Genomic DNA, 26,919 nt, shown 5'->3' on the forward strand with positions numbered 1-26,919 from the left:
AGGAAGAACATAAAACTGCTCTTCATGTATGATTGTATTGGGCATGTAGCCAAGTGGTTAAGGTGTTCGTCTAGTGATCTCAAGGTCGCTAGTTCGAGCCTCAGCTGTGGCAGCGTGTTTGTGTCCTTGAGCAAAGCACTTAATCACACATTGCTGTAGTCTGTGCAAGGAGTGGCGCCCCACACAGACTTCCAATCTACGCCTTGTAAGGCATAAAAATGCCCAACACAGGCCTCTCATGGTCTGAGTCGCGTTCCCTCCCTCCCCTCATATATGATTATATGTCAATAAAGAGCATTCCATTTACTCATACTGATGTTCTGTAGTGAACCGAAAAGGAGAGTATGTTTTTAACACAGATCTACAGGAGTCCAGATACTTATACAGAATACTCAAAGTATTTGTCTCAAAGCAGCTGAATAATGGTGAAATTAAGAACATAAGAACAAAGACTGACACCAACTAGAGACAGCTTTCTTTAAAATTCAACAGAAACAATTAACTTATAAAACTCCAAATCCACATTCCTTCCCCCCCCCCCATTAAACCTGTTTTGCTGATAATTTACTACTACTACTACTAATAATACTACTACTACTACATCGACGCCGGCCCCCTAGGCCTGAGTCAACGTAGTAGTAGTTGTTTGCTGATAACTTGAACTAGTACTGTAACATTTAGATACTCACCTGTTGTACAACTTCCGAAGGCAACTCTGTTTTCCACTGTTTCAGCTGGCGTGAAGCAAATGAATGCAGGGCATAGGACATGGAGCCATATTCAATCCAGAGTGAGAGATTGGTGCAATCTATCTCAAGTGCCCGCTTAAAGCAGTTCAAAACAGCAACTGAGTGTTTCCAGATGGGTCCATCGCTCTTTAACTCATTGGAGTTCAGCTTGTCCTGGATACGGCTAGCTCGAGCCAGAGCCATGCCTGCCCAAGAATCAAACCTACACATCAGAAATATAAAATATAAGAAAGATAAAAATCATCTGTGGTATGTGTTACTAGTTTTCAAGTCTCCAGAGGACAATTCTCCAAACTACATATCTTTTCTTTTTAGGAAAGAAACTATTACAGTCGCTGGAAGCTTATTTCTTGCTCATTGTGCAACTGCTTTCTAACAACAAATGCAACCCTCACAAATTAGCTGCACACAAATAAATTGTTGCATTCGTCAAATCTTAAAGGCTCAAATGACCCAATGGTACTCAGTTTACTTCCATTGTAGCCATGCCTTTTACGAAGCAGAGATAAAATAGCTTCTGAAAGATATTTCAATGTAGAAAAATTGTCTTTAATCTATTTTTGGTGCACTTAATATACTTTATAATTTATTGTTGCCAAACAATTGATTCTAGAATGTACAATCATCATAGCGATATTTGATTCTGCGCTTCTCATTCCCTGGATTACAAATCGACAGTAAATATTAAAAATTTAAATTATAAATCATAAATAGAAAATAGAAAAATGGAAGGTAAGGTACTGCAAAAAAACCGAGAGGCAGGTCCGGATATTTGGAGGGTACGGCCCAGATCCGGGTCAGGATCCATTCAGCAGTCTTATCACAGTTGGAAAGAAGCTGTTCCCAAATCTGGCCGTACGAGTCTTCAAGCTCCTGAGCCTTCTTCCGGAGGGAAGAGGGACAAAAAGTGTGTTGGCTGGGTGGGTCATGTCCTTGATTATCCTGTCAGCACTGCTCTGACAGCGTGCGGTGTAAAGTGAGTCCAAGGATGGAAGATTGGTTTGTGTGATGTGCTGCACCGTGTTCACGATCTTCTGCAGCTTCTTCCAGTCTTGGACAGGACAACTTCCATACCAGGTTGTGATGCACCCTAGAAGAATGCTTTCTACGGTGCATCTATAAAAATTAGTGAGGGTTTTAAGGGACAGGCCAAATTTCTTTAGTTTTCTCAGGAAGTAAAGGCACTGGTGGGCCTTCTTGGCAGTAGACTCTGCTTGGTTGGACTAAGTCATTTGGGATATCGACCCCGAGGAACTTAAAGCTTATGACCTGTTCCACTTGCGCACCACCAATGTAAATTGGGTCATGCGGTCCGCTACTCCTTCTGAAGTCAACAACCAATTCCTTCGTCTTGCTGACGTTGAGGGATAGGCTATTGTCTTCGCACCATGCCACCAGATTCTTAATTTCCTCTCTGCATTCAAACCTATCATTACCTGAGATACGGCCTACAATTGTGGTGTCATCAGCAAACTTATATATTGGGTTCGATGGAAACTTGGCAACACAATCATGGGTATACAGTGAGTACAGCAGGGGGCTGAGTACACAGCCTTGTGGGGCACCGGTGCTCAGAGTGATTGTAATGGCCACTATGTTTTGCTCCAAAGCTAAAACTAGCCGTCACCGAAAAAATACTGCAAAAAACAAATAGCAAAACATTGCTGTTCTAGTTTTCTCACATTTTAAGTTGTTAGAATTCCAATTGTACAGTGACAGCAACTCCTATCTGAGCACACAAATGCCATCATATTCTCCCTAACATTAAAGTGAAAAGTGACAAGAAATATCCAATCCAATTTGCCAATGGGCAGCACAAACAGCGATGTAAACATGGGTTGAGATAATTTGTTAATCAGGTTTATTATCATCGGCATACGTTGTGAAACTTGTTAACTAAGCAGCAACAGTACAATACATGATAAATATAGAAATAAATTACAGTAAATATTAAATCATTAAATTAAAAATAGTAATGCAAAGACAGAATATTTTATAAAGTGAGGAAGTTTCATGGGTTTGATGTCTTTTTAGAAATCGGATGCTAGAGGGGAAGCAGCTGTTTCTGAATCAATCATAACTACAACACTCTATGATGCCAAATCACCTGAGCCAGCAAACATTAAAACATATTAAAGACATTAAATGACCTTATCATCCACTTGGAGGAGTTGGAAGAATTAGCAGTTAGAAATCAGCAGTAAAGGGCCACAGAACCATTAGTAGCAACAACCCCCTAATGCAATGTCCAAAGAAATGCCATCTCCCGACAATGTTAGAAGGGCTGTGACGTATGCACTGCAGCCATACGTTCTACCTTCAGTTGAAACAGTCAAGCAATACAGGAACCCTCTCCGGATTAAACATGCCTTTCCTATAGCAGGATGACTAAAACAGAACATAATATTCCCACTCTGAGCTGTCCAATGTCTCATACAACTGCAACATAACATCTCAATTTCTATACCCGATGCCCTGAATGAAGGACAGAATGCCACCTGTACTTCTCGGTCACTCTGTTCAACAACACTCCTCGGTGTTCAACCAACCACTGTAAATATCCTGCCATGATTTGTCTCCCCAAAAATGCACATCTCACACTTATCTGAATTAAACTCAGTGTTGGAATGATCTGGTCAGACCTGCCTAGGGCTTTTTTAGAATTCTACATTAATCATTGTGTACATACAAGTTATGTGAACAAATCAGAGGGTCTACAACCTCAGCAGCCATGATTCACTTCCAAATTACCTCTTAGTTGCTTTTTATTTAATATTTCAGCAATATCCCACGGCAAACATCTCAATCCAGTGCTGCAAATTTTGGCCGGAAAATTCATCAAAAAGATTATCTGACAGCATTTAAAGCATTTACCATAAATCAATAGCAAATAAACAGATGTTGCACTCTGCAACATAGTCATAGTCATACTTTATTGATCCCAGGGGGAAATTGGTTAACAACCAGCTGAAACACGGCAGACCTTACCTCCAGCATGCTCAGTTCAGGCAGCATCAGAAGTTGCAATGCGCAGAGAAAAAAAGCAACATACACTCAATGCAGACATCCCATCTCTCCTGGAAGTTCCAGGAGTCTCCCGCATATTAATAGTGGCTCCCTGATGCCCGCAAATTATATGCAATATCATGGAAAACAAATTTTTTGAGAGCAAGCGAGAGAAAGCAAGAGAGAGCACGAGGGCCACCACAAGAGAGAGCGAGAGCAAGTGAGAGTGAGCGAGACAGAAAGCAATCGAGAGCGCGTGAGCGAGAGTGAAAGCGAGAGAGAGCGAGCAAGAGCGCACCAAGGCAGAGTGTTCCAAAAAAAATATAAAACGTACGTCACCCCAGACTACACTAAAGTGTACCCCTGCCTAATAGGGGTCAAAATAATGACAGTGTTGCTCGCTGCACTGTTTGCAACAGTGACTTTTCTATTGCCCATGATGGGTTAGGACTGTAAAAGACATGTTGAGGTGAGTTTAACAGGTGTCGTTCATTCATTAGCATAGCTAACGTTATTTAAACTAGCTGGCTAGCTGCTAAGGAGCTACTCTATTGCAGACATCCCACCTCTCCCGGAAGTCTCCCGCAAATTGATGATGCTACCTCCCTGAAATGAGTTTTTGCAGGGTGGGATGTCTGTCAATGGCCACTTTATTAGGCATCTCCTGTACCTAATAAAAGTGGCCACTGAGTATATATTCATGGTCTTCTGCACACTGTTGCAATGCATGACTAGTTACTGTCGCCTTCCTGTCAGCTTGAACCAGTCTGGCCATTCTTCTCTGACCTCTCTCATTAACAAAGCCTTTTCACCCACAGAACTGCTGCTCAGTGGAAGTTTCTGGCACCATTCACCGCAAACTCTAGAAACCGTTGTCCCAGAATATCAACAGTTTCTGAGGTAATTAAAACAATACCATGGTGTACCAACGATCATTCTACAGTCAAAATCACATAGATCATTGAGCATTGAGTACAGGAATTGGGATGTAATGTTGAAATTGTAGAAGGCATTGGTAAGGCCAAATTTGGAGTATTGTGTACAGTTCTGGTCACCGAATTATAGGAAAGATATCAATAAAATTGAGAGAGTAAAGAGGAGATTTACTAAAATGTTGCCTGGGTTCCATCTCCTAACTTACAGAGAAAGGTTAAACAAGTTAGGTCTTTATTCTTTGGAACGTAGAAGGTTGAGGGGGGACTTGATAGAGGTATTTAAAATTATGAGGGGGATAGATAGAGTTGACGTGGATAGGCTTTTTCCATTGAGAGTGGGGGAAATTCAAACAAGAGGACATGAGTTGAGAGTTAAAGGGCAAAAGTTTAGGGGTAACATGAGGGGGAACTTCTTTACTCAGATGGTGGTAGATGTATGGAACGAGCTTCCAGCAGAAGTAGTTGAGGCAGGTTCGATGTTGTCATTTAAAGTTAAATCGGATAGACACATAGACAGGAAAGGAATGGAGGGTTATGGGCTGAGTGCAAGAAGGACGAGACTGCGCAGGCGCGTGACGTCAATAGGACAGTGCAGAGAGTTTAAAAAGGCAGGTTGCTACCAATGGTTGTCTTTTGGATCAGGACTACAGAGCGCTGTGGGAGCTGAATTCTGAAGGAAGGCAGTTTTTTAAAAAACTTCTTCGAGTGCAAGAAGGACGAGACTGTGCAGGCACGTGACGTCAACAGGACAGCGCGGAGAGTTTAAAAAGTCGGGTTGCTACCAACGGTTGTCTTTTGGATCGGGCTACAGAGCATCGTGGGAGCTGAATTCTGAAGGAAGGCAGTTTTTTTAAAAACGTCTTCAAGTGCAAGGACAAGACTGCGCAGGAATGTGACGTCAACAGGACAGCGCGGAGAGTTTAAAAAGGAGACCACCCTATACAGCGGGCAGCTGTCGGAGCCGGCAGCGGAGTGAGTGGGAGCAGAGTGTAGGGCTTTGGCTTCAACGGGCTTCGGCAGTAAACGAGAAGAGGCGAGAGCGAAGCACCAACTCCTTTTTTCTCACCCCACTTTTCGCGAATCGGCCTGGACAGACAGGAACAGCAGGGCTCTCACAGCTAACAGTATGAGCTAACGGTTTAAAAAGTTCGTCTGTTTAGCAAGGTAAGTGGGTGAGTAGACTTATTTTTCCTGTTTCATTCCTGTAGAATTAGATAGCATGCCTGCAGGGTTAGTGCTTTGTTCAGGGCGTCAGATGTGGGAATCCTGGGAGACCTCCAGCCTCCCTGATGGCCACATCTGCGCCAGGTGCACCGAGATGCAGCTCCTCAGAAACCGTGTTAGGGATCTGGAGCTGCAGTTTGATGACCTACTGCTTATCAGGGAAAGTGAAGAGGTGATAGACAGGAGCTACAGGGAGGTAGTCATGCCTAGGCTACAGGGGTCAGAAAGCTGGGTCACTGTCAAGAGAGGGAAGGGAAATGCCCGGATAGTGGAGAGCACCCCTGTGGCTGTCCCCCTCAGCAACAAATATCTTGTTCTAGATAATGTTGAGGGGGATGACCTGACAGGGAACGCCCACGGTGACCGGGTCTCTGGCACTGAGCCTGGTGCTGTTGTGCAGGAGAGAAGGAGGGAGAAGAGGAATGCGGTACTCATAGGGGATTCCATAGTCAGGGGAACGGACAGGAGATTCTGTGAGCCTGATAGAGATACCCGCATGGTGTGTTGCCTCCCAGGTGCCAGGGTACAGGATGTCTCGGATCGGGTCCTGAATATTCTGAAGCAGGACCTCCAGGGTAGTAATCTCGGAATTCCTACCTGTGCCATGTGCTAGCGAGGGCAAGAATAATAGGATCAGGCAGATGAATGCATGGCTGAGAGACTGGTGCAGGGGGCAGGGCTTCAGATTATTGGATAATTGGGATCTCTTCTGGGGGGAGTATGACCTGTTCAAAAAGGACAGGTTACACCTGAAGGGGACCAATATCCTCGCAGGGAAGTTTAATAGAGCTGTGAGGGAGGGTTTAAACTAATTTGGCAGGGGGATGGGAACCAGCATGACAGAGCGGAGGAAGGGGAAAACAGAAATAAATCTAAGATAGTGAGCAGTAAAGATGTCAGAAAAGACAGGCAGGTGATGGGGCAAATTTGGAGCCATTAGGATGAGTTGCAATGCAATAAAGTTGCAGTGAAATCAAAGCGAAAAGTACCAAATACTGGTCTTAAAGTGTTATAAGGAATAAGGTGGATGATCTTGTCGTACAGCTACAGATTGGCAGGTATGATATTCTGGCCATCACTGATACGTGGCTAAAGGGTGCATGTCTCTGGGAGCTGAACGTCCAAGGATACACGGTGTATCAGAAGGATAGGAAGGTAGGCAGTGGGGAGGTGTGGCTTTCTTGGTAAGAAATGATAGTAAATCATTAGAAAGAGGTGATATAGGATCGGAAGGTGCAGAATCTTTATGGGTTGAGCTAAGAAATTGCAAGGGTAAAGGGACCCTGATGGCAGTTATTTATAGGCCTCCAAACAGCTGCAGGGATGTGGACTATAAATTACAACAGGAAATAGAAAAGGCTTGTCAGAAGGGCAGTGCTATGATAATTGTGGAGGATTTTAACATGCGAGTGGATGGGGAAAATCAGGTCGGCACTGGATCTCAAGAGAGAGAATTTGTAGAATGTCTGCGAAATGGCTTTTTAGAACAGCTTGTTGTTGAGCCCACAAGGGGATCGGCTGTACTGGATTGGGTATTGTGTAATGAACCGGAGGTGCTTAGAGAAATTGAGGTGAAGAAACCCTTAGGAGGCAGTGTTCATAACACGATTGAGTTCACTGTGAAATTTGAAAAACAGAAGCTGAAATCTGATGTGTCGGTATTTCAGTGGAGTAAAGGAAATTACAGTGGCATGAGAGAGGAACTGGCCAAAGTTGACTGGAAAGGGACACTGGTGGGAAAGGCGGCAAAGCAGCAGTGGCTGGAGTTTATGCGAGAAGTGAGGAAGGTGCAAGACAGGTATATTCCAGAAAAGAAGAAATTTTCGAATGGAAAAAGGTTGCAACCATGGTTGACAAGAGAAGTCAAAGCCAAAGTTAAAGCAAAGGAGAGGGCATACAAGGAAGCAAAAATTAGTGGGAAGACAGAAGATTGGGAAGTTTTTAAAACCTTACAAAAGGAAACAAGAAGATTATTAAGAGGGAAAAGATGAACTATAAAAGGAATCTAGCAAATAATATCAAAGAGGATACTAAAACCTTTTTCAAGTATATAAAGGGTAAAAGACAGGTGAGAGTAGATATAGGACCGATAGAAAATGATGCTGGAGAAATTGTAATGGGAGATAAGGAGATGGCAGAGGAACTGAATGAGTATTTTGCATCAGTCTTCACTGAGGAAGACATCAGCAGTATACCGGACATTCAAGGGTGGCAGGGAAGAGAAGTGTGCGCAGTCACAATTATGACAGAGAAAGTACTCGGGAAGCGGAATAGTCTAAAGATAGATAAATCTCCCGGACCAGATGGAATACACCCGCGTGTTCTGAAGGAAGTAGCTGTGGAGATTGCGGAGGCACTAGCCATGATCTTTCAAAAGTCGATAGATTCTGGCATGGTTCCGGAGGACTGGAAGATTGCAAATGTCACTCCGCTATTTAAGAAGGGGGCAAGGAAGCAAAAAGGAAATTATAGACCTGTTAGCTTGACATCGGTGGTTGGAAAGTTGTTGGAGTTGATTGTCAAAGATGAGGTTACAGAGTACATGGAGGGAAATGACAAGATAGGCAGAACTCAGCATGGATTTCTTAAAGGAAAATCCTGCCTGACAAACGTATTACAATTTTTTGAGGAAATTACCAGTAGGCTAGACAAGGGAGATGCAGTGGATGTTGTATATTTGGATTTTCAGAAGGCCTTTGACAAGGTGCCACACATGAGGCTACTTAACAAGATAAGAGCCCATGGAATTATGGGAAAGTTACATACGTGGATAGGGTGTTGGCTGATTGGCAGGAAACAGAGAGTGGGAATAAAGGGATCCTATTCTGGTTGGCTGCCGGTTACCAGTGGTGTTCCACAGGGGTCCGTGTTGGGGCCGCTTCTTTTTACATTGTACAGCAACGATTTGGATTATGGAATAGATGGCTTTGTGGCTAAGTTTGCTGACGATGCGAAGATAGGTGGAGGGGCCGGTAGTGCTGAGGAAACGGAGAGTCTGCAGAGAGACTTGGATAGATTGGAAGAATGGGCAGAGAAGAGGCAAATGAAGTACAGTGTTGGAAAGTGTATGATTATGCACTTTGGCAGAAATAATAAACAGGCAGATTATTATTTAAATGGGGAAAGAATTCAAAGTTCTGAGATGCAATGGGACTTGGGAGTCCTCGTACAGGATACCCTTAAGGTTAACCTCCAGGTTGAGTCAGTGGTGAAGAAGGCGAATGCAATGTTGGCATTCATTTCTAGAGGAATAGAGTATAGGAGCAGGGATGTGATGTTGAGGCTCTATAAGGCGCTGGTGAGACCTCACTTGGAGTACTGTGGGCAGTTTTGGTCTCCTTATTGAAGAAATGATGTGCTGACGTTGGAGAGGGTACAGAGAAGATTCACCAGAATGATTCTGGGAATGAGAGGGTTAACATATGAGGAACATTTGTCCGCTCTTGGACTGTATTCCTTGGAGTTTCGAAGAATGAGGGGAGACCTCATAGAAACATTTCGAATGTTGAAAGGCATGGACAGAGTGGATGTGGCAAAGTTGTTTCCCATGATGGGGGAGTCTAGTACGAGAGGGCATGACTTAAGGATTGAAGGGCGCCCATTCAGAACAGAAATACAAAGAAATTTTTTTAGTCAGAGGGTGTTGAATATACGGAATTTGTTGCCACGGGCGGCAGTGAAGGCCAAGTCATTGGGTGTATTTAAGGCAGAGATTGATAGGTATCTGAGTAGCCAGGGCATCAAAGGTTATGGTGAGAAGGTGGGGGAGTGGGACTAAATGGGAGAATGGATCAGCTCACGATAAAATGGCGGAGCAGACTCGATGGGCCAAATGGCGGGCTTCTGCTCTTTTGTCTTATGGAGTGCAGGTCGGTGGGACTAGGTGAGAGTAAGAGTTCGGCACGGACTAGAAGGGCCGAGATGGCCTGTTTCCATGCTGTAATTGTTATATGGTTATATGGTTCTATCACATTTCTTCCCCATTCTGATGTTTGGCCTGAACGGCAACTGCATGCTGCTATGCATTGAGATGCTGCCGCATGATAGACTGATTAAATATTTGCATTAACAAGCACGTGCTAATCAGGTGTACCTAATAAAATGGCCAATGAGTATAAATAGGGATGAACACTAACTGATACTGAAGATCAGAGGACCCTGCAGCCTATCTGATTTAATCTTTAAAATATTCAGTTATGCCCAATTACAACCACTAGAGACGGAACAATCTGACTGGTAATGATGTAAGATGCCTTAATGGAATGGTCCCAGTGTTGCAGACATGACTAGTCATTTTTGCATTGTCATGGGATCCTGAATTATCCCTATGAACTGTGCTTTTAAAAGAGAGTGACAGAGAGAGAGAGGTGTCCAACACAGACACCTTGTTATTAAGAGAGAGAGAGGCGAAGACTGCTTGGAGATGGTGTATGGTTTCTCTGCAGCATGTTTACATTTCTGCAAGGACACTGGCAGCTTCTAAGTTCTTAGAGAGAGAAGGGAGGAGCTACTTGATGGACAGCTGGTGTTCAGCACAACAGTATTTAAACCAGCGTAATTGCTTGTTTCACAAGACACGCAGACGTACTAAGGTGTGGTGAAGTTACCACTATCCTGTCTAGGGGACCGTGGATCAATTACGAGGTATCGATTTGCGATTGTTAGTGCGTGAAAGAGCGACCTTGTGGAGTCTACTAGTGTGTCTAGCCCTCGCCTGGGTTGGTAGACTATCACTCGAAGATGGTGCTCTTAAGTTGGTCAAGTTTGGCTAACTTGGAAGTTTCGGAGGACAATGGGAAGATCGACGGCATCAGCTCATCTGAAGAACCAAACACCTCTCTCTCTCCATCACTACTCAACTCAATACCACAAACTGAACTGAACTTTACTCATCACCGTAAGACTGTATCCATTTACCCCTAGACTTGAAGAAGCTTGTTTTTTTCCTATTTCCACACTTATATATATAATCATTGCTAACCTGTTTGATATATCTGCATTTATATGACTGCATTGCATTGTTACTAATAAATACCACTAGTTAATAGCAATACCAGACTCCAAAGCGTTGTCCATTTCTGCTGGTTCTTTAACTCGTCACGGGGTACGTGACATGCATGCATTCACTATCAGCAAGGTTCCAAGAATTTTATCAACCTGGTTCAGTTTACTTTGGTTCCAAATCAGAAGTAGTAGAGTCTATACCTGCTCTAGGGCTTGAAAATAAAATATAGGCTGACATTGCATTACTAAAGTATTGCTGAATAATTCTCAGATTCATATAGCTATAAAAGATCATATCACAAAAATAGCAGCACGGTTCTCTCAAAGCCATGGCTAATATTTATCGCTCAAAGAATTCTGTCGAACTATCCCTGACAGTAGGCTGGAACGATGGACATGAACCATACAAGCTGAAAACTACTATTAGAAATGTAGAAAATGGGTTAAATGTTATTCAGGCACAAAGTATGCACCTTAGCCATTACAAAATAGGAAACATCCCAAAATATCTCTATGACTCATTTTCTTGATTTCAGAACACCAATGTAACCAACAATACAAACCTGCCTGGGCAGACACAGATGTCATGCATATAGAATTTAATAGCTTTGGCCTGTTCTTTGTTCTTGAAATGATAATCAGCTAAGAGGTAATATAATTCATTGACAAGAGGAAGCCCAGAATCTGCACCTTCAGGGAGCACTGGCACCTGAAACAAAAAAGAATTCATCAGGTTCAAAGCTATAAGATTGCCCTAAAAAAAACATGGTCATCAACAATCCATTTCTAATCCCAAATAAAGCTAGTAATGAAAACTTTCAAGGAAAGTCTTTAACACAAGCTGCTACTGAATTATTGAATCACAAACAAGAAAAAATCCACAAATGCTGGAAATCCAAGCAACACACACAAAATGCTGGAGGAACTCAGCAGGCCAGGCAGCATCTATGGAAAAAAGTACAGTCGATGTTCTGGGCTGAGATCCTTCGGCAGGACTGGAGAAGCTGAAGGGTCTTGGCCCGAAACGTCGACTATACTTTTTCCCACAGATGCTGCCAGACCTGCTAAGTTCCTCCAGCATCTTGTGTGTGTTAATTATTACACTTATTACTTGACCCCTTTTCTCTTTCATTGCTTCCAAAAAGACCTCTTTTAACAGATCTGACTTCATAGATTGAATTGAATTGACTTTATTTCTTACATCCTTCACATACATGAGTAAAAATCTCTGTCTCTGTCTAAATGTGCAATCATAGTAATTTATGGTCATTTATAATAAATAGAACAGTCAATATAACATAGAAATACACTCAAATCAGTGTGAGTTAATCAGTCTGATCGCCTGGTAGAAGAAGCTGTCCTGGAGCCTGTTGGTCTAGGCTTTTATGCTGCGGTACCATTTCCCGGATGGTAGCAGCTGGAATAGATTATGGTTGGGGTGACTCGGGTCCCCAATGATCCTTCGGGCCCTTTTTTTCACACCTACTTTTGTAAATGCCCTGAATCACGGGAAGTTCACAACTACAGAATGAACATAAAACCATACTAAGGTTTACCTGTAAAGTTTCTTCAAACAAGCACTATCAAATATTTATCCCTCAGTTTGCATAACTAATTCATCCAATAGGAAACAGAGTTTCTGACCCAGTCTTTGAAGCTCTTTGGGTACAAGTAACCAATTCTGATCGGGTATTCACAAAGCTTTCACACACAGCCTCTAGCTTTCAATCACACCCTTTTCACCTTGCATTTTTTTTAAATGTTCAAGAAAAATGAGAATAGTTAATGTTTTTTATCCTGATTTCCAATAGCACTATCCAGGCTTAAACTTAAATTCTGGTTTGCCACTAGCTTGAACTGACCATTTGGGAACTTCCCAAACCAATTCATTTCACGGCTTTTATGTTCCCTTATTTCAGTCCTCTCTCACATTTTGCCTGCATTTCATAATTTTTGTATCCTTGTTCAGAATCAGATTTGGGTTTAATATCACTGGCATATGTTGTGAAATTTGTCATTTTGCAGCAACATTGCAATACATAATAATAAAAACTATAAATTACTGTTTATTGAACCAACGTAACTACCTCAGTATTTTCCCCTCTGTTTTTGCACTACTTGTTTTTTATTTATACTACTTATTGTACTACTGAGGTAGTGTACATAGCTTCATTGTCCATGAGAAATCTGATGGCAGAGAGGAAGAAGCTGTTCCTGAAGTGTTGATTGTCTTCAGGCTCCGGGACCTCCTCCTTGAAAACAGCAAGGAGAAGAGGGCATGTCCTGGGTGATGGGGGTCCTTAATTAAGGATGCTACCTTTTTGAGTCATTTCATTTTGAAGGTGTCCTAGATGCTGGGGAGGCTCGTGCTTATGAGGGAGCTAGCTTTCTACAGCTTTATCCGGTCCCGTGCGGTGGCCCGGCCCTCCATACCAGACAGTGATGCAACCAGTTAGAATCCTCTCCATGGGACATATGTAGAAATTTGCTTTTGTCTTTGGTGACATACTATTTCTCCCCAAACTCCTAATGATATATAGCCAGTGTCATGCCTTCTTTGCAACTGCATCAATATGTTGCGTCCAGGATCGATCCTCAGAGATGATGACACCCAACAACTTGAAATTGCTCACTCTTTCATCTTCTGATCCCCTGATGAGGACAGGCGTGTGTTCCCTCAACTTACCCTTCCTGAAATCCATAAGTTCCTTTGTCTTACTAATGTTGAGTGCAAGATTGTGCTGCAACTCCACTCAACCAGCTGATCTACCTTCCTCCTACCCTATCACCATCTGAAATTCTGTCAACATTAGTTGTGTTGTTGGCACACTTATAGATGGCTTTTGAGCTGAGCTTAGCCACACAATCATTCATGTAAAGAGTAGAGCAGTGGGCCAAGCCAACAAATGTACCCTCCACTAAATTTTTTTCTCATTAACCGATGAGCTAGATGGCTCCATCCTCTAAGAGGACCACATCTTGCTGTTGGGTTTGGAGGCGTGTGTGCCTCAATGACCCAGAGAGCTATGTTAGATGGAGTTGAGGTTTTATGCTTTGGCTCTTGGTAGGGTGCCCATGCCAAACTGGCCAAAGGGTTGAGTTGAGGCTAGGCTAAGAGTGGTCCCACTGGTCCTCCAGGTTCGGGGTGGGGGGGGGGGGGGCGTTCAGCTCGGAGCTAACAACACAGTCTGGTCAAAAAAACATTATTACGGAAACGACAATGAAGAATCCTTCTATGTATGTTTGCAAAAGTAATAAGGCCAAGGACAGACAGAGATGCTGTCCAAACATCATCAGCATAACAGGCAGTAAATAACTTGATGACTTTATCAACCGTTTCTGCCCCAGCATTACCAGACAGATAATCACTTTGTCCTATCCATATCTCCCTAAAGCCTCATCAACTCATTTGCCCTCTTTCTCAGATCTGCTAAACTGACTTCAACTTCTATTTCTTTTCTCTCATATACTGCCTGACCAACAGAGTATTTCAGGCATTTTCTGGGATTACTTCTGACTTTCCATATCTGCAGTTTTTGATTTGTCATTCACTCTTGAGGCCTATGAATGCTCATGTTCAAATAGATCTGGCTATCCTCAAACAATAAACAAAAGGTTAGCTCAGATATAGTTGTGATTAGGAAGACAAATGTTTTTTTTTAAAAGAATTAAAGTGAAATGATACAAAGCAGGAACACCTGCCACATTAAATGTAACAGCTAGAGTGCTAAACACTGGAGACACAAGAGACTACGATGCTGGAATCGAGAGCAACAAACTAAATTCTGGAGGAACTCAGTGGGTCAGTCAGCAGCTGTGAAAATAGACAGTTAATATTTTCGGTCAAGATCTTTCAACTGGACATTTCCACAAATGCTGTCTGACTGCATAATTCTTCCAGCATTTTGTTTGTCTGTGATACCTCATTTAAAGGGCAAAATTATCTCTCAAACAGATGGTTGAGTAAACCTTTTCTACACAAATTACCAAGTGTCTAAAGAGGAAAGACTCAGCAGAAAATATCAATTTTCCCCAGACATTGGAATAATCAAAGTAATCTGGCAGACTTCAAGATACATGAAAGAGTGTTGATATGATGGTGTTTCCACTTGTGGGGGAATCCAAGATGAGGGACAGAATCTCAGAATGATGAAACCACCATTTAAAACCTGAGAACAAATTTTCTTTCTCAGATGATTATAAAATCTTTGGAATTCTCTACCCAGGAAGCTGTGGATGTTAAGTGATTAATTACTTACAAAACCATGACACTTTCAGACTCTCATGGAATTAAAAGTTCATAGAATCAAACAGGAAAGAAGAATTGAGATAACAATCAGTTTAGATTTTGATAATTACTCCTCAGTGGAATTCTCATTACCGTGTCAACAGAGCCTTCAATATACGCTGTTACACTCTCTATAGAGAGAGGTAGATTATCTTCATCACGATCTATCGCAGCAATCTTCTTCAAGAGATTTGCCAAATCTGCAGACACCGTGCTGGTCTTGTAACTGTCAAACTCTGGGTAATTCTTGGGTTTGAAATAATCAAACATGAATTCTGCATCATCCCAACCCAGTTCAACCTGTAGTTGAAACCAAGAGAAAAGGACAATAGTTTACCTTGAGCCACTGCTTTTAATTCAAAGGACAACCATCAGGAAAAAAGTAAAACAAAAGTAACTCGCTGCAGGAAAAAATGTATTAATCTCCTTACAGCAACTCAGTAAACATTGAAAGCCGAGAATTTGCTGTCAGTGCCAAAATTACTGAAGTCATCCCCACTTTAAAGGAACATCCCCACAAATATACAGCATTGCATAAAACAAGAACAAGATTGGTTAACGTCATTTCCAGTACACACATGTAAAGGAAAACAAAGTAATTGTAACTCTGTATCCAAAGCAACACAAAAAAAGCTAAAAAACATAATAATAAAAACTAAATTTAAATATAAGATGGCTTATATACGTAGAGTCACAGAGAAGTACAACACAGAAACAGCCCCTGCAACCCACCCAGTCCATGCCAAAAACAATTTAAACTGCCTACTCTCATCCACCTGCACCAGGACCAGAGCCCTCCATATCCCTACCATCCATGTACCTATCCAAACTTCTTTTAAACGTTGAAATCAAGCTCACGTGCACCACTTGTTCCGGCAGCTCATTCCACATTCTCACAACACTCGGAGTGAAGAAGTTTTCACTCATGATCTCCTTAAACTTCTCACCTTTCATCCTTCACCCATGAACTCTGTTTGTAGTCCCACCCATCCTCAGTGCAAAAAGCCCCTTTGCATTTACTCTATCTACAGTATACTCCTCAAAAATTTGTATACCTCTATCAAATCTTCTCTTAATTATCTGCTTCTGAAGAATATAGTCCTACCTATTCAACCTTTCCTTATAACTCAGGTCCTCCAGACTGGGCAACATCCTTATTAATTTTGTCTGCACTCTTTCAACCTTATTTACATATTTCCTATAGATTGGTGACCAAAACTGCACATAATACTCCAAACTAGGCCTCACCAATGTCTTATACAACCTCAACATAACATCTCATCTTTTGTACACAATATATTGTTTTACGAAGGCAAAAATGCCAAAAGCTTTCTTTACGACTCTATCTACCTGTGACACCACTTTCAATGAATTATGGACCTGTATTCCCAGATCCTTTTATTCTAGCACTCTCCTCAGTGCCCTACCATTCACTGTGTAAGGCCTACCCTGGTTGGTCCAACCAAACTGTAAAACCTTGCGCTTGTCTGCACTAAGTTCTATCTGCCATTTACGAGCCCATCTTCCCAGATTCTTCTGCAAGACGTGATAGCCTTTCTCACTGTCCACTACAGCTCCCAATCTTGATGTCATCCACAAATTTGCTGATCCAATTAACCACATTATCATCCAGATCATTGATATACACGGCAAACAACACAGACCCAGCATCAATCCCTATGGCACGCCACTAGTCACAGGGCACCAGTCAGACAGGCAACCCTCTACTACCACTTTCTGGTTTCTCCCACAAAGTCAATGTCTAATCTAATTCTATTTACTCCCTCATCTTGAAAGCCAAGCAACTGAAACTTATTGACCAGCATTTCATGTGGGACCTTGTCGATTGCCTTGCAAAAGCCCATGTAGGCAACATCCAGTGCCTTGTCAACATCTACTGCCCTATCTTCATCAGCTTTCCTTGTAAGGTCCTCGAAAAATTTTACCAGATTGGTTAGACATGATCTACCATGCACGAAACCCTGCTGACAATCCTTAATCAGTCAATGTCTATCCAAATACTTATATATCTCATACTTCTGAATACCTTCCATTAAATTTCCCACAACTGATGTCAGACTCACTGGTCGATAAATTTCCTGGTTTCTGTTTAGAGCCATTTTTAAACAGCCAAACAACATTGGGCATCCTCCAATCCTCTGGTTCCCCTCCTGTCGATAAATATGCTTTAAATATCTCTGCTAGAGCCCTGGTAATTTCTGCACTTGCCTCCCTTCGGGTCTGAGGGAACACCTTGTCAAGCCTGGGGGATTTATCCACCCTGATTTGCCTCAGGGTAGCAACTATCTCCTCCTCTGGGTGCATGAAGTTGATGCCGCTTTGCCTCACTTCTATAGCCTCTGTATCTATCTCCTGAGTAAGTACAGATGCAACAAATCTTAAGATCTTCATCATCTGTACAGGATCAACACATGGATTACCAAACTGGTCTTCCAGAGGACAAACTTTGTCCCTTGCAATCCTTTTGTTCTTAACATACCTATAGAATCCCTTAGGATTCTCCTTCACCTTGTCTGCTCAAGCAACTTCATGTTCATGCCTTATTTTAGACTTCCTGATTTCTTTCTAAATGTTCTCTTGCATTTCTTATACTCAAGCATCTCATTTGTTCCTACTTGCCTATACCTACAATGCACCTCCTTTTCTCTTATCCAGAGCCTCAATATTTCTTGTAAGCCAAGGTTCCCTACACTTGTTATCTTTACCTGTTATTCTGACAAGCACACACAAGATTTGTACTCTCAAAATTTCACTTTTGAAGGCCTCCCATTTTCCAAGTACACCTTTGCCAGAAAACAGCCTGTCCCAATCCACACTCCCCAGATCAATTCTGATATCATCAAAATTGACCTTTCTCCAATTTAGAATCTCAAACCGCTGACTGGACTTATCTTTCTGCACATCTACTTTGAAACTAATGGCGCTGTTGTCACTGCATGCAATGTGTTCCCCTACACAAACTTCTGTCACCTGCCCTGTCTCATGCCCAAATAGAAGAACCAGTATCATATACTCTCTGATTGGCACTTCTGCATACTGATGAAAGAAATTTTCCTGAACACATTTGACAAACTCTACTCCGTCTAGTCATTTTGTACAGTATGGGATTCAGAGTCAATATGAAGAAAGTTAAAATCACCTACCATAACAACCTATGTTTTTTGCAACAGTCTGTGATCTCTTTACAAATTTATTCCCCTCTAGGACTGTAATATAGCCCCATCTACATGGTTATAGACAGATTGTATATCTATTAAGTAAAGCTAGGCACAGGAGTATCTCTACATAAGGTAACTGACAGGAAATGGTACAGTAGTGGTGGTTGAGGGTGTGGAGGGGTGAACTAGTGGGTGGACATCTTGATCAGTCTCACTGCTTGGGGAAAGTAATGGTTTTTGAGTCTAGTGGTCCTGGCATGATGCTATGTGACCTTCCCCTTGACGGGAGTATGAAAAACAGTCCATGAGCAAGATCAGTGGGATCCTTCACGATGTTACTGACCCCTTTACTGGTCTCTGGCACTGAGCCTAGCGCTGTTGTGCAGGAGAGAAAGAGGGAGAAGAGGAATGCGGTAGTTGTAGGGGATTCCATAGTCAGGGGAACGGGATGTCTCGGATCGGGTCCTGAATATTCTGAAGGGAGAGGGCGAGCAGCCAGTTGTCTTGGTACATGTTGGTACCAATGACATAGATAGGACAAAGGAGGTGGTCCTGAAGAGAGATTTCCAGGAGTTAGGAAGGAAGCTGAGAAGCAGGACCTCCAGGGTAGTAATCTCGGGATTGCTACCTGTGCCACGTGCTAGCAAGGGCAAGAATAGTAGGATCAGGCAGATGAATGCGTGGCTGACAGACTGGTGCAGGGGGCAGAGCTTCAGATTCCTGAATAATTGGGATCTCTTCTGGGGGAAGTATGAGCTGTTCAAAAAGGACAGGTTACACCTGAACCTGAAGGGAACCAATATCCTGGCGGGAAAGTTTAATAGAGCTGTTAGGGAGGGTTTAAGCTAATTTGGCAGGGGGATGGGAACCGGAATGTCAGAGTGGAGGAAGGGGAAAACAGATATAAATCTAAGATAGTGAGCAGTAAAGATGTCAGGAAAGACAGGCAGGTGATGGGGCAAATTTGTAGCCATTGGGATGAGTTGCAGTGCAATAAAGTTGCAGTGAAATCAAAGCAAAAAGTACCAAATACTGGTCTTAAGATGTTATACTTAAATGCACGCAGCATAAGGAATAAGGTGGATGATCTTGTCGTACAGCTACAGATTGGCAGGTATGATATTGTGGCCATCACTGAGACGTGGCTAAAGGATGCATGTCTCTAGGAGCTGAACGTCCAAAGATACACGGTGTATCGGAAGGATAGGAAGGTAGGCAGAGGGGGAGGCATGGCTTTATTGGTAAGAAATGATATTAAACCATTAGAAAGAGGTGATATAGGATCGGAAGGTGCAGAATCTTTATGGGTTGAGCTAAGAAATCGCAGGGGTAAAAGGACCCTGATGGCAGTTATTTATAGGCCTCCAAACAACTGCAGGGATGTGGACTACAAGTTATAACAGGAAATAGAAAAGACTTGTCAGAAGGGCAGTGTTATGATAATTGTGGGGGATTTTAACATGCGAGTGGATTGGGAAGATCAGGTCGGCACTGGATCTCAAGAGAGAGAATTTGTAGAATGTCTGTGAGATGGCTATTTAGAACAGCTTGTTGTTGAGCCTACTAGGGGATCGGCTGTACTGGATTGGGCATTGTGTAATGAACTGAGGTGATTAGAGAGATTGAGGTGAAGGAACCCTTAGGAGGCAGTGATCATAACATGATTGAGTTCACTGTGACATTTGAAAAAGAGAAGCCGAAATCTGATGTGTCGGTATTTCAGTGGAGTAAAGGAAATTACAGTGGCATGAGAGAGGAACTGGCCAAAGTTGACTGGAAAGGGACACCGGTGGGAAAGGCGGCAAAGCAGCAGTAGCTGGAGTTTATGCGAGAAGTGAGGAAGGTGCAAGACAGGTATATTCCAGAAAAGAAGAAATTTTCGAATGCCAAAAGGATACAACCGTGGTTGACAAGAGAAGTCAAAGCCAAAGTTAAAGCAAAGGAGAAAGCATACAAGGAAGCAAAAATTAGTGGGAAGACAGAGGATTGGGAAGTTTTTAAAACCTTACAAAGAAGGTCATTAAGATAGAAAAGATTATCTATGAAAGGAAGCTAGCAAATAATATCAAAGAGGATACTAAAAGCTTTTTCAAGTATATAAAGAGTAAAAGACAGGTGAGAGTAGATATAGGACCGATAGAAAATGATGCTGCAGAAATTGTAATGGTAGATAAGGAGATGGCAGAGGAACTGAGCGAGTATTCTGCATCAGTCTTCACTGAGGAAGACATCAGCAGTATACCGGACACTCAAGGGTGGCAGGGAAGAGAAGTGTGCGCAGTCACAATTACGACAGAAAAAGTACTCAGGAAGCTGAATAGTCTAAAGGTAGATAAATCTCCTGGACCAGATGGAATACACCCACGTGTTCTGAAGGAAGTAGCTGTGGAGATTGCGGAGGCATTAGCGATGATCTTTCAAAAGTCGATAGATCCTGAGTTCCAGAGGACTGGAAGATTGCAAATGTCACTCCGTTATTTAAGAAGGGGGCAAGGAAGCAAAAAGGAAATATTAGACCTGTTAGCTTGACATCGGTGGTTGGGAAGTTGTTGGAGTCGATTGTCAAGGATGAGGTTACAGAGTACCTGGAGGCATATGACAAGGTAGGCAGAACTCAGCATGGATTTCTTAAAGGAAAATCCTGCCTGACAAACCTATTACAATTTTTTGAGGAAATTACCAGTAGGCTAGACAAGGGAGATGCAGTGGATGTTGTATATTTGGATTTTCAGAAGGCCTTCGACAAGGTGCCACACATGAGGCTACCTAACAACATAAGAGCCCATGGAATTACGGGAAAGTTACATACGTGAATAGAGCGTTGGCTGATTGGCAGGAAATAGAGAGTGGGAATAAAGGGATCCTATTCTGGTTGGCTGCCGGTTACCAGTGGTGTTCCACAGGGGTGGGTGTTGGGGCCGCTTCTTTTTACATTGAACATCAACGATTTGGATTATGGAATAGGTGGCTTTGTGGCTAAGTTTGCTGACGATATGAAGATAGGTGGAGGGGCCGGTAGTGCTGAGGAAACAGAGAGTCTGCACAGAGACTTGGATAGATTGGAAGAATGGGCAAATGAAATACAATGTTGCAAAGTGTATGGTTATGCACTTTGGCAGAAGAAATAAACGGGCAGACTATTATTTAAATGGGGAAAGAATTCAAAGTTCTGAGATGCAACGGGACTTGGGAGTCCTCGTACAGGATACCCTTAAAGTTAACCTCCAGGTTGAGTCGGTAGTGAAGAAGGCGAATGCAATGTTGGCATTCATTTCTAGAGGAATAGAGTATAGGAGCCAGGATGTGACGTTGAGGCTCTATAAGGCGCTGGTGAGACCTCACTTGGAGTACTGTGGGCAGTTTTGGTCTCCTTATTTAAAAAAGGATGTGCTGACGTTGGAGAGGGTACAGAGAAGATTCACTAGAATGATTCCGGGAATGAGAGGGTTAACATATGTGGACCGTTTCTCCGCTCTTGGACTGTATTCCTTGGAGTTTCAAAGAATGAGGGGAGACCTCATAGAAACATTTTGAATGTTGAAAGGCATGGACAGAGTGGATGTGGCAAAGTTGTTTCCCATGATGGGGTAGTCTAGTACGAGAGGGCATGACTTAAGGATCGAAGGGCGCCCATTCAGAACAGAAATGCGAAGAAATTTTTTTAGTCAGAGGGTGGTGAATCTATGGAATCTGTTGCCACGGGCAGCAGTGGAGGCCAAGTCATTGGGTGTATTTAAGGCAGAGATTGATAGGTATCTGAGTAGCCAGGGCATCAAAGGTTATGGTGAGAAGGTGGGGGAGTGGGACTAAATAGGAGAATGGATCAGCTCATGATAAAATGGCGGAGCAGACTCGATGGGCCAAATGGCCGACTTCTGCTCCTTTGTCTTATGGTCTTTTCAGAAAATGTCTTGTATACATGTCCCTAATGCCAGGTAGGCTGGTGCCAGTGATGCATTTGGCAGTTTTGTCTACACAATGTAGAGCCTTCCTGTCCACCACAGTGCAGTTTCCAAACCAATGCAGTGATGTAGCTTGTTACAGTGCTCTCTACTGAGTATCTGTAGAACAACACATGTACTGATGTGCATAGTCCAGCTCCCTTCAGCTTCCGCAGACAGTAGGTGCTGGTGAGCTTTCCTGATTGTGTAGAATGTGTTCTGGGACCATGAGAGATTTGCAAGATGTACACTCCCAGGAGTTTAAAACTGCTCGCAGTTTCCACGACTGTGCTGCCAATGAAAAGAGCGATGTGAGTGGTACCAGTCCTCCTGAAATCAAAGACCATCACATCTGCTTGTTGATAATGGGGGAAGATGTTATTTGTCTGGCACCAGGTCCTGAGCACTTCCACCTCCTCTGTCTCAAATTCATTGGTGATGAGCCCCACTATTGTTATGTCATTGGCAAAATTGACAATGGTATTTGGCTGTGCGGTCATGTGTCGGCACAGTATACAGCAATGTGCTCAGCAAACAGCCCTAGGGGCACCCATGTTGAGGACGATGTGGAGGGAGGAGCAGTTGGGTGCATCGTGACTATCGGAGATCTGTTGGTTAGTAGGTCCAACACCCAGTTGCATTGTGGTGTATTTAGACCACAGAGTATCTGTTTATTCATAAAGGGCTGTAGAAAATAGTGCTGAATTCTGAACTGAAATCTGGAAACAGAATTCTGACATAAATGTCCTTGTTTTCTAGGTATGTCAGGGCCAGATGCATGACAGGTGCTACAGCATCTGCAGTAATGTGGTAAGCATATTGGTGAATGTCCAATGTGGCAGGAGTTGAGTTTTTGATAGGTGCCATTGAACAACAGTTGTTTAGTTCTGAAGGTGTTCGGCTCTTTGGTGCAGGGATGATGGTGGCTGATTTGAAGCACATTGGACAGCAGCTTGGATGAGTGATGCGTTGAAGATGTCCGTGAAGAGATCAGTGAGCTGGTGTGCAATCATTGAGCACTCGGCCTGGGATGTTGTCTGGTCCCGGCCACCCTACGGCACTTGACTTTCTGCAGAGTCCTTGCCAGGTCTGCTGATATTACAGACAGCGGATGCTCACCTGGGAGAGGGGTAGCTTTCGTGGCCGACATTGTGTCGCACACCTCAAAAAGTGCATAAAAGTTTTTTAGAGTGTCAGGGAGGGAGATGCCACTGATACAATTGATGCTGTTTTTCCTCTTATTCCAATGTAATGCCATCAGGCCTCTGTTAAAAGCGTTACCAAGGTTGGCACAGAAGCCAGAGGTCATTCAGGGTCAGCATCCAAGCAAGTAATTGTTAAGAACATTTGAATAAAACATCAACAAATACCCCTCTTCAGTTAACCATAATGCACAATCTGATTCCCAAAGCCCACACCAACACGAAAAAAATATTTGTGACAATCAGAAAAGTAGGAATATACATTCATAGAAACTAAAATTGTTTTTAGCCGTTCATGATTAAACTACACTCAATGGAATAATTTCACATCAGTATGAAGCTTATAAGCACCTATTTCTACACCATAACGTATGGTACGCTGCCTTGCATACAACTCATGTTGTTGATTCATACCTGCTGAGCAGAGTGTTCCTCCAAATACCTGGCTTTACTTTTCTTGCTGGGATAGGCATAGAGACAGTAAAAACATTGTTCAAGTGCAGTCTCCAGCTCCTCTTTGAAAGGGTGAGCATCTTCAGCTCTTGAAGCAGACAACTCCTTCTGAAGAACTCGAACCTATTATGGAAGTATAATACAAAACTACATAATTGCAGTGGAGCAACAGGCCAGTTGACCAGTTTATGCTCCCAGACTACTTCATCTAATCCTTCTCATGTGCTCATTCACATACCTCACAAGTGCAGTACATATCTAATTTCATTACAACTGTACCTTGCAGTTCTGTATCTAAACAGTCTGCATCAAGTAATCTATCCTCAACTATCTGTTGGATTTATTAATAATTATATTGTTATTATGAGAAGAGACAAAAGTGAAAGTGATGCTGGAATCTGGAGCAAAAAAATAAACCACGGGAATGATTCAGCATTTGAGGGCCAAGCAGCATTTGCAGAGGAAAAGCATGGTCAATCTTTCAACTTGAGACTCTGCATTAGGAGTGAAAGTGCAGGCAGTGTACAGAAGTAAGAGGAAGTGGTAAGGCAAGGACTGGCAGGTGATAGGTGGAAACAGGTAAAGCAGGGAAGTTGGGTAGATGGAACCAGGTGGGAGAGGGATAGAAAAAGTGAAAGAAGAGTGAAAAAACTCATGGATTGATATGTGGCTGCTGGGCATATGGAATCAGGCTCTGTAGGGGATGGTGAGTCTAGGTTACAAGGGGTGAAGGGATACTCATGGAGAGCACCGAGACAGAACCCGGGTACACTGATGGGAGTGAGAAAGAAACATGGGGTAGTAAGTTACCTGAAATTGAAAACTCAGTGATCGCAACAGCAAGTTGCAGACTACCCAGGTAGTAAATGTGGTACTGTCTAGCTTGCATTTAAATTTACCCTCGCAGTGGGGGTCAAGGGCAGACGTATTGGTATGGGAATGAGAAAGGGAATTGAAATGACATGCAACGAGAAGTTCAGGATGGCTATTGCAGACAGTGCACAGGAGCACTGCAGAACTGTCAGCTAGTCTATGCATGGTCTCAACAATGTAGAGAAGGCCACCCACATCACAAGGAGTGAATGCGATAGATCAGGTCAACAAGTGCCTCACCTGGAAGGGCTGCTTCAGACACTGAATAGTGGTGGGAGAGGTGGTGTAGGAAGAGGTTTTGCACGTCCTACAGCTGCATGGAAAGTGACAGGGGAAGAAGGGTTGCTGAGAAGGGATGAGCAGATAAAGGAATCATAATCCATGCAGAAATGGAGGAAGCGCATGTGAGGACTGTAACAATTACAACAGATTAAACACCACATTTCCTGAAGAGGGAGAAAATATCCTAGAACAGAGAGCCTGATCTTGAGAGCAGATATAGTAACAGAGAAGGTGCCCATACAAGAGGTGGCGGAAGAGCTGTAGTCAAGGTAGCTGATGGACTCCGCAGTTACCAGTGGAATTTATCTCGTGAGATGAAGACAGTGAGATCTACAAAGGGAAATGTGTCAAAATTTCTCCAAGTTAATTTGAAGATAAAGTAGGTTCTCTCTTCTTTATTCACTTTTTCCATAATAAATTCTACGTATCCAAACTACCATTCTACCGGCGTTTCCCAAAATTAGACTAGATATATTAGTGTGCTTTTATCATCACAAAGTATTTCAGAGCCACTTAAGTATTGCTGAGCATAATCAGTGTGGTGCACAGCAATGAGATTTCTTGCAGGTCAGCGACGTCTATTTAGAAGAAGAGTGTCAAGGGTGTTCAGGCTCGTTCTGACAGCCCAAGCAGCGACAGGAGCAAGCCACAGCAATGAGATTTCTTGCAGGTCGCGATGTCTATTTAAAAGAAGAGTATCATGGGTGTTCAGGCTAATTCTGACAGCCCAAACAGCGACAGGAGCAAGCCACTGTGATGAGGTTTCTCGCAGGTCGGCGACGTCTGTTTAAAAAGAGAGTACCACGGGTGTTCAGGCTCGTTCTGACAGCCCAAGCAGTGACAGGAGCAGGCCACAGCAACAAGGTTTCTCACAGGTCGGCAACACCTGTTTAAAAATACAGAAGGGACAAGTGGGGCAGCCATTGTCGGGGCGACCATTATCAGAAGTAGGGCAGTGGTGAGAGTAGGAGTGTCAGGCTTTGGTTCAAAGGAGGCTTCGGCTTCAAAGAGGCATTGGCTCAGGGTAAGAACACAAGAAATCGGAGCAGGAGTAGGCCATCTAGCTCCTTCTGCCATTTAACAGGATCATGTCTGATCTGACCATGGACTCATCTCCACCTACCTACCCTTTCCCACAACTCAATATTCCCCTACTATGCAAAAATCTGTCCAAGCTGTCTTCATGCAAAATGCTGCAGCCCTGGATCTGGATCTGGAGCAGCAGCTGATTACCTTTGGCTTGTACAGGAGAGTGAGGAGACAATTGATCAGAGTTACAGGGAAATAGTCACCCTGAAGTTGCTGGAGGCGAGTACTGGGTGACTGTCAGGAGAAATGGAAATGTGAATAGGGAGTAGCACACAGCACCACTGTGGCCATTCCCCTCAATAATAAGTTGGATACTGTTGTAGGGGATGACCTCCCAGGAAAAATGCCACAGAGACTGGGTTACTGGCACTGAGCATGTCTGTGGTGCAAAAGGGAAAGAAGGAGAAGAGAGGAGTGGTAGTGATAAGGGACTCAATAGTCAGGGAAAAGGACTGGAGATTCTGTGGAAGTGAACAGGCCACCTGAATTTAGACTATGAAGACATGCAGACCTCTTTTATTGTCATTTAGTAATGCATGCATTAAGAAATGATACAATATTTCCTCTGGTGTGATATCACAAAACACAGGACAGATCAAGACTGAAAAAACTAACAAAACCACATAATTATAACATATAGTTACAACAGTGCAACAATATCATAACTTGATGAAGAAGTCCATGAGCACAGTAA

General features: G+C 43.0%; 1 protein-coding gene across 3 annotated transcripts in view; it reads right to left on the reverse strand.

Moving 5' to 3' along the window:
- cabin1 (calcineurin binding protein 1) overlaps positions 1–26,919 on the reverse strand; it is a 667,425-nt gene that overhangs the window by 472,304 nt on the left and 168,202 nt on the right. For all 3 annotated transcript variants that reach the window (XM_072243543.1, XM_072243541.1, XM_072243544.1), the window contains exons 19-22: positions 23,943–24,104; positions 15,300–15,506; positions 11,482–11,627; positions 690–951 (exon numbers count right to left, since the gene is read on the reverse strand). In XM_072243543.1, coding sequence (XP_072099644.1) covers positions 690–951; positions 11,482–11,627; positions 15,300–15,506; positions 23,943–24,104 — 777 coding nt within the window. The remainder of the gene's footprint in view (positions 1–689; positions 952–11,481; positions 11,628–15,299; positions 15,507–23,942; positions 24,105–26,919) is intronic.

This window comes from Mobula birostris, chromosome 25 (assembly GCF_030028105.1).
Source record: "Mobula birostris isolate sMobBir1 chromosome 25, sMobBir1.hap1, whole genome shotgun sequence".
Classification (NCBI taxonomy): domain Eukaryota; kingdom Metazoa; phylum Chordata; class Chondrichthyes; order Myliobatiformes; family Myliobatidae; genus Mobula; species Mobula birostris.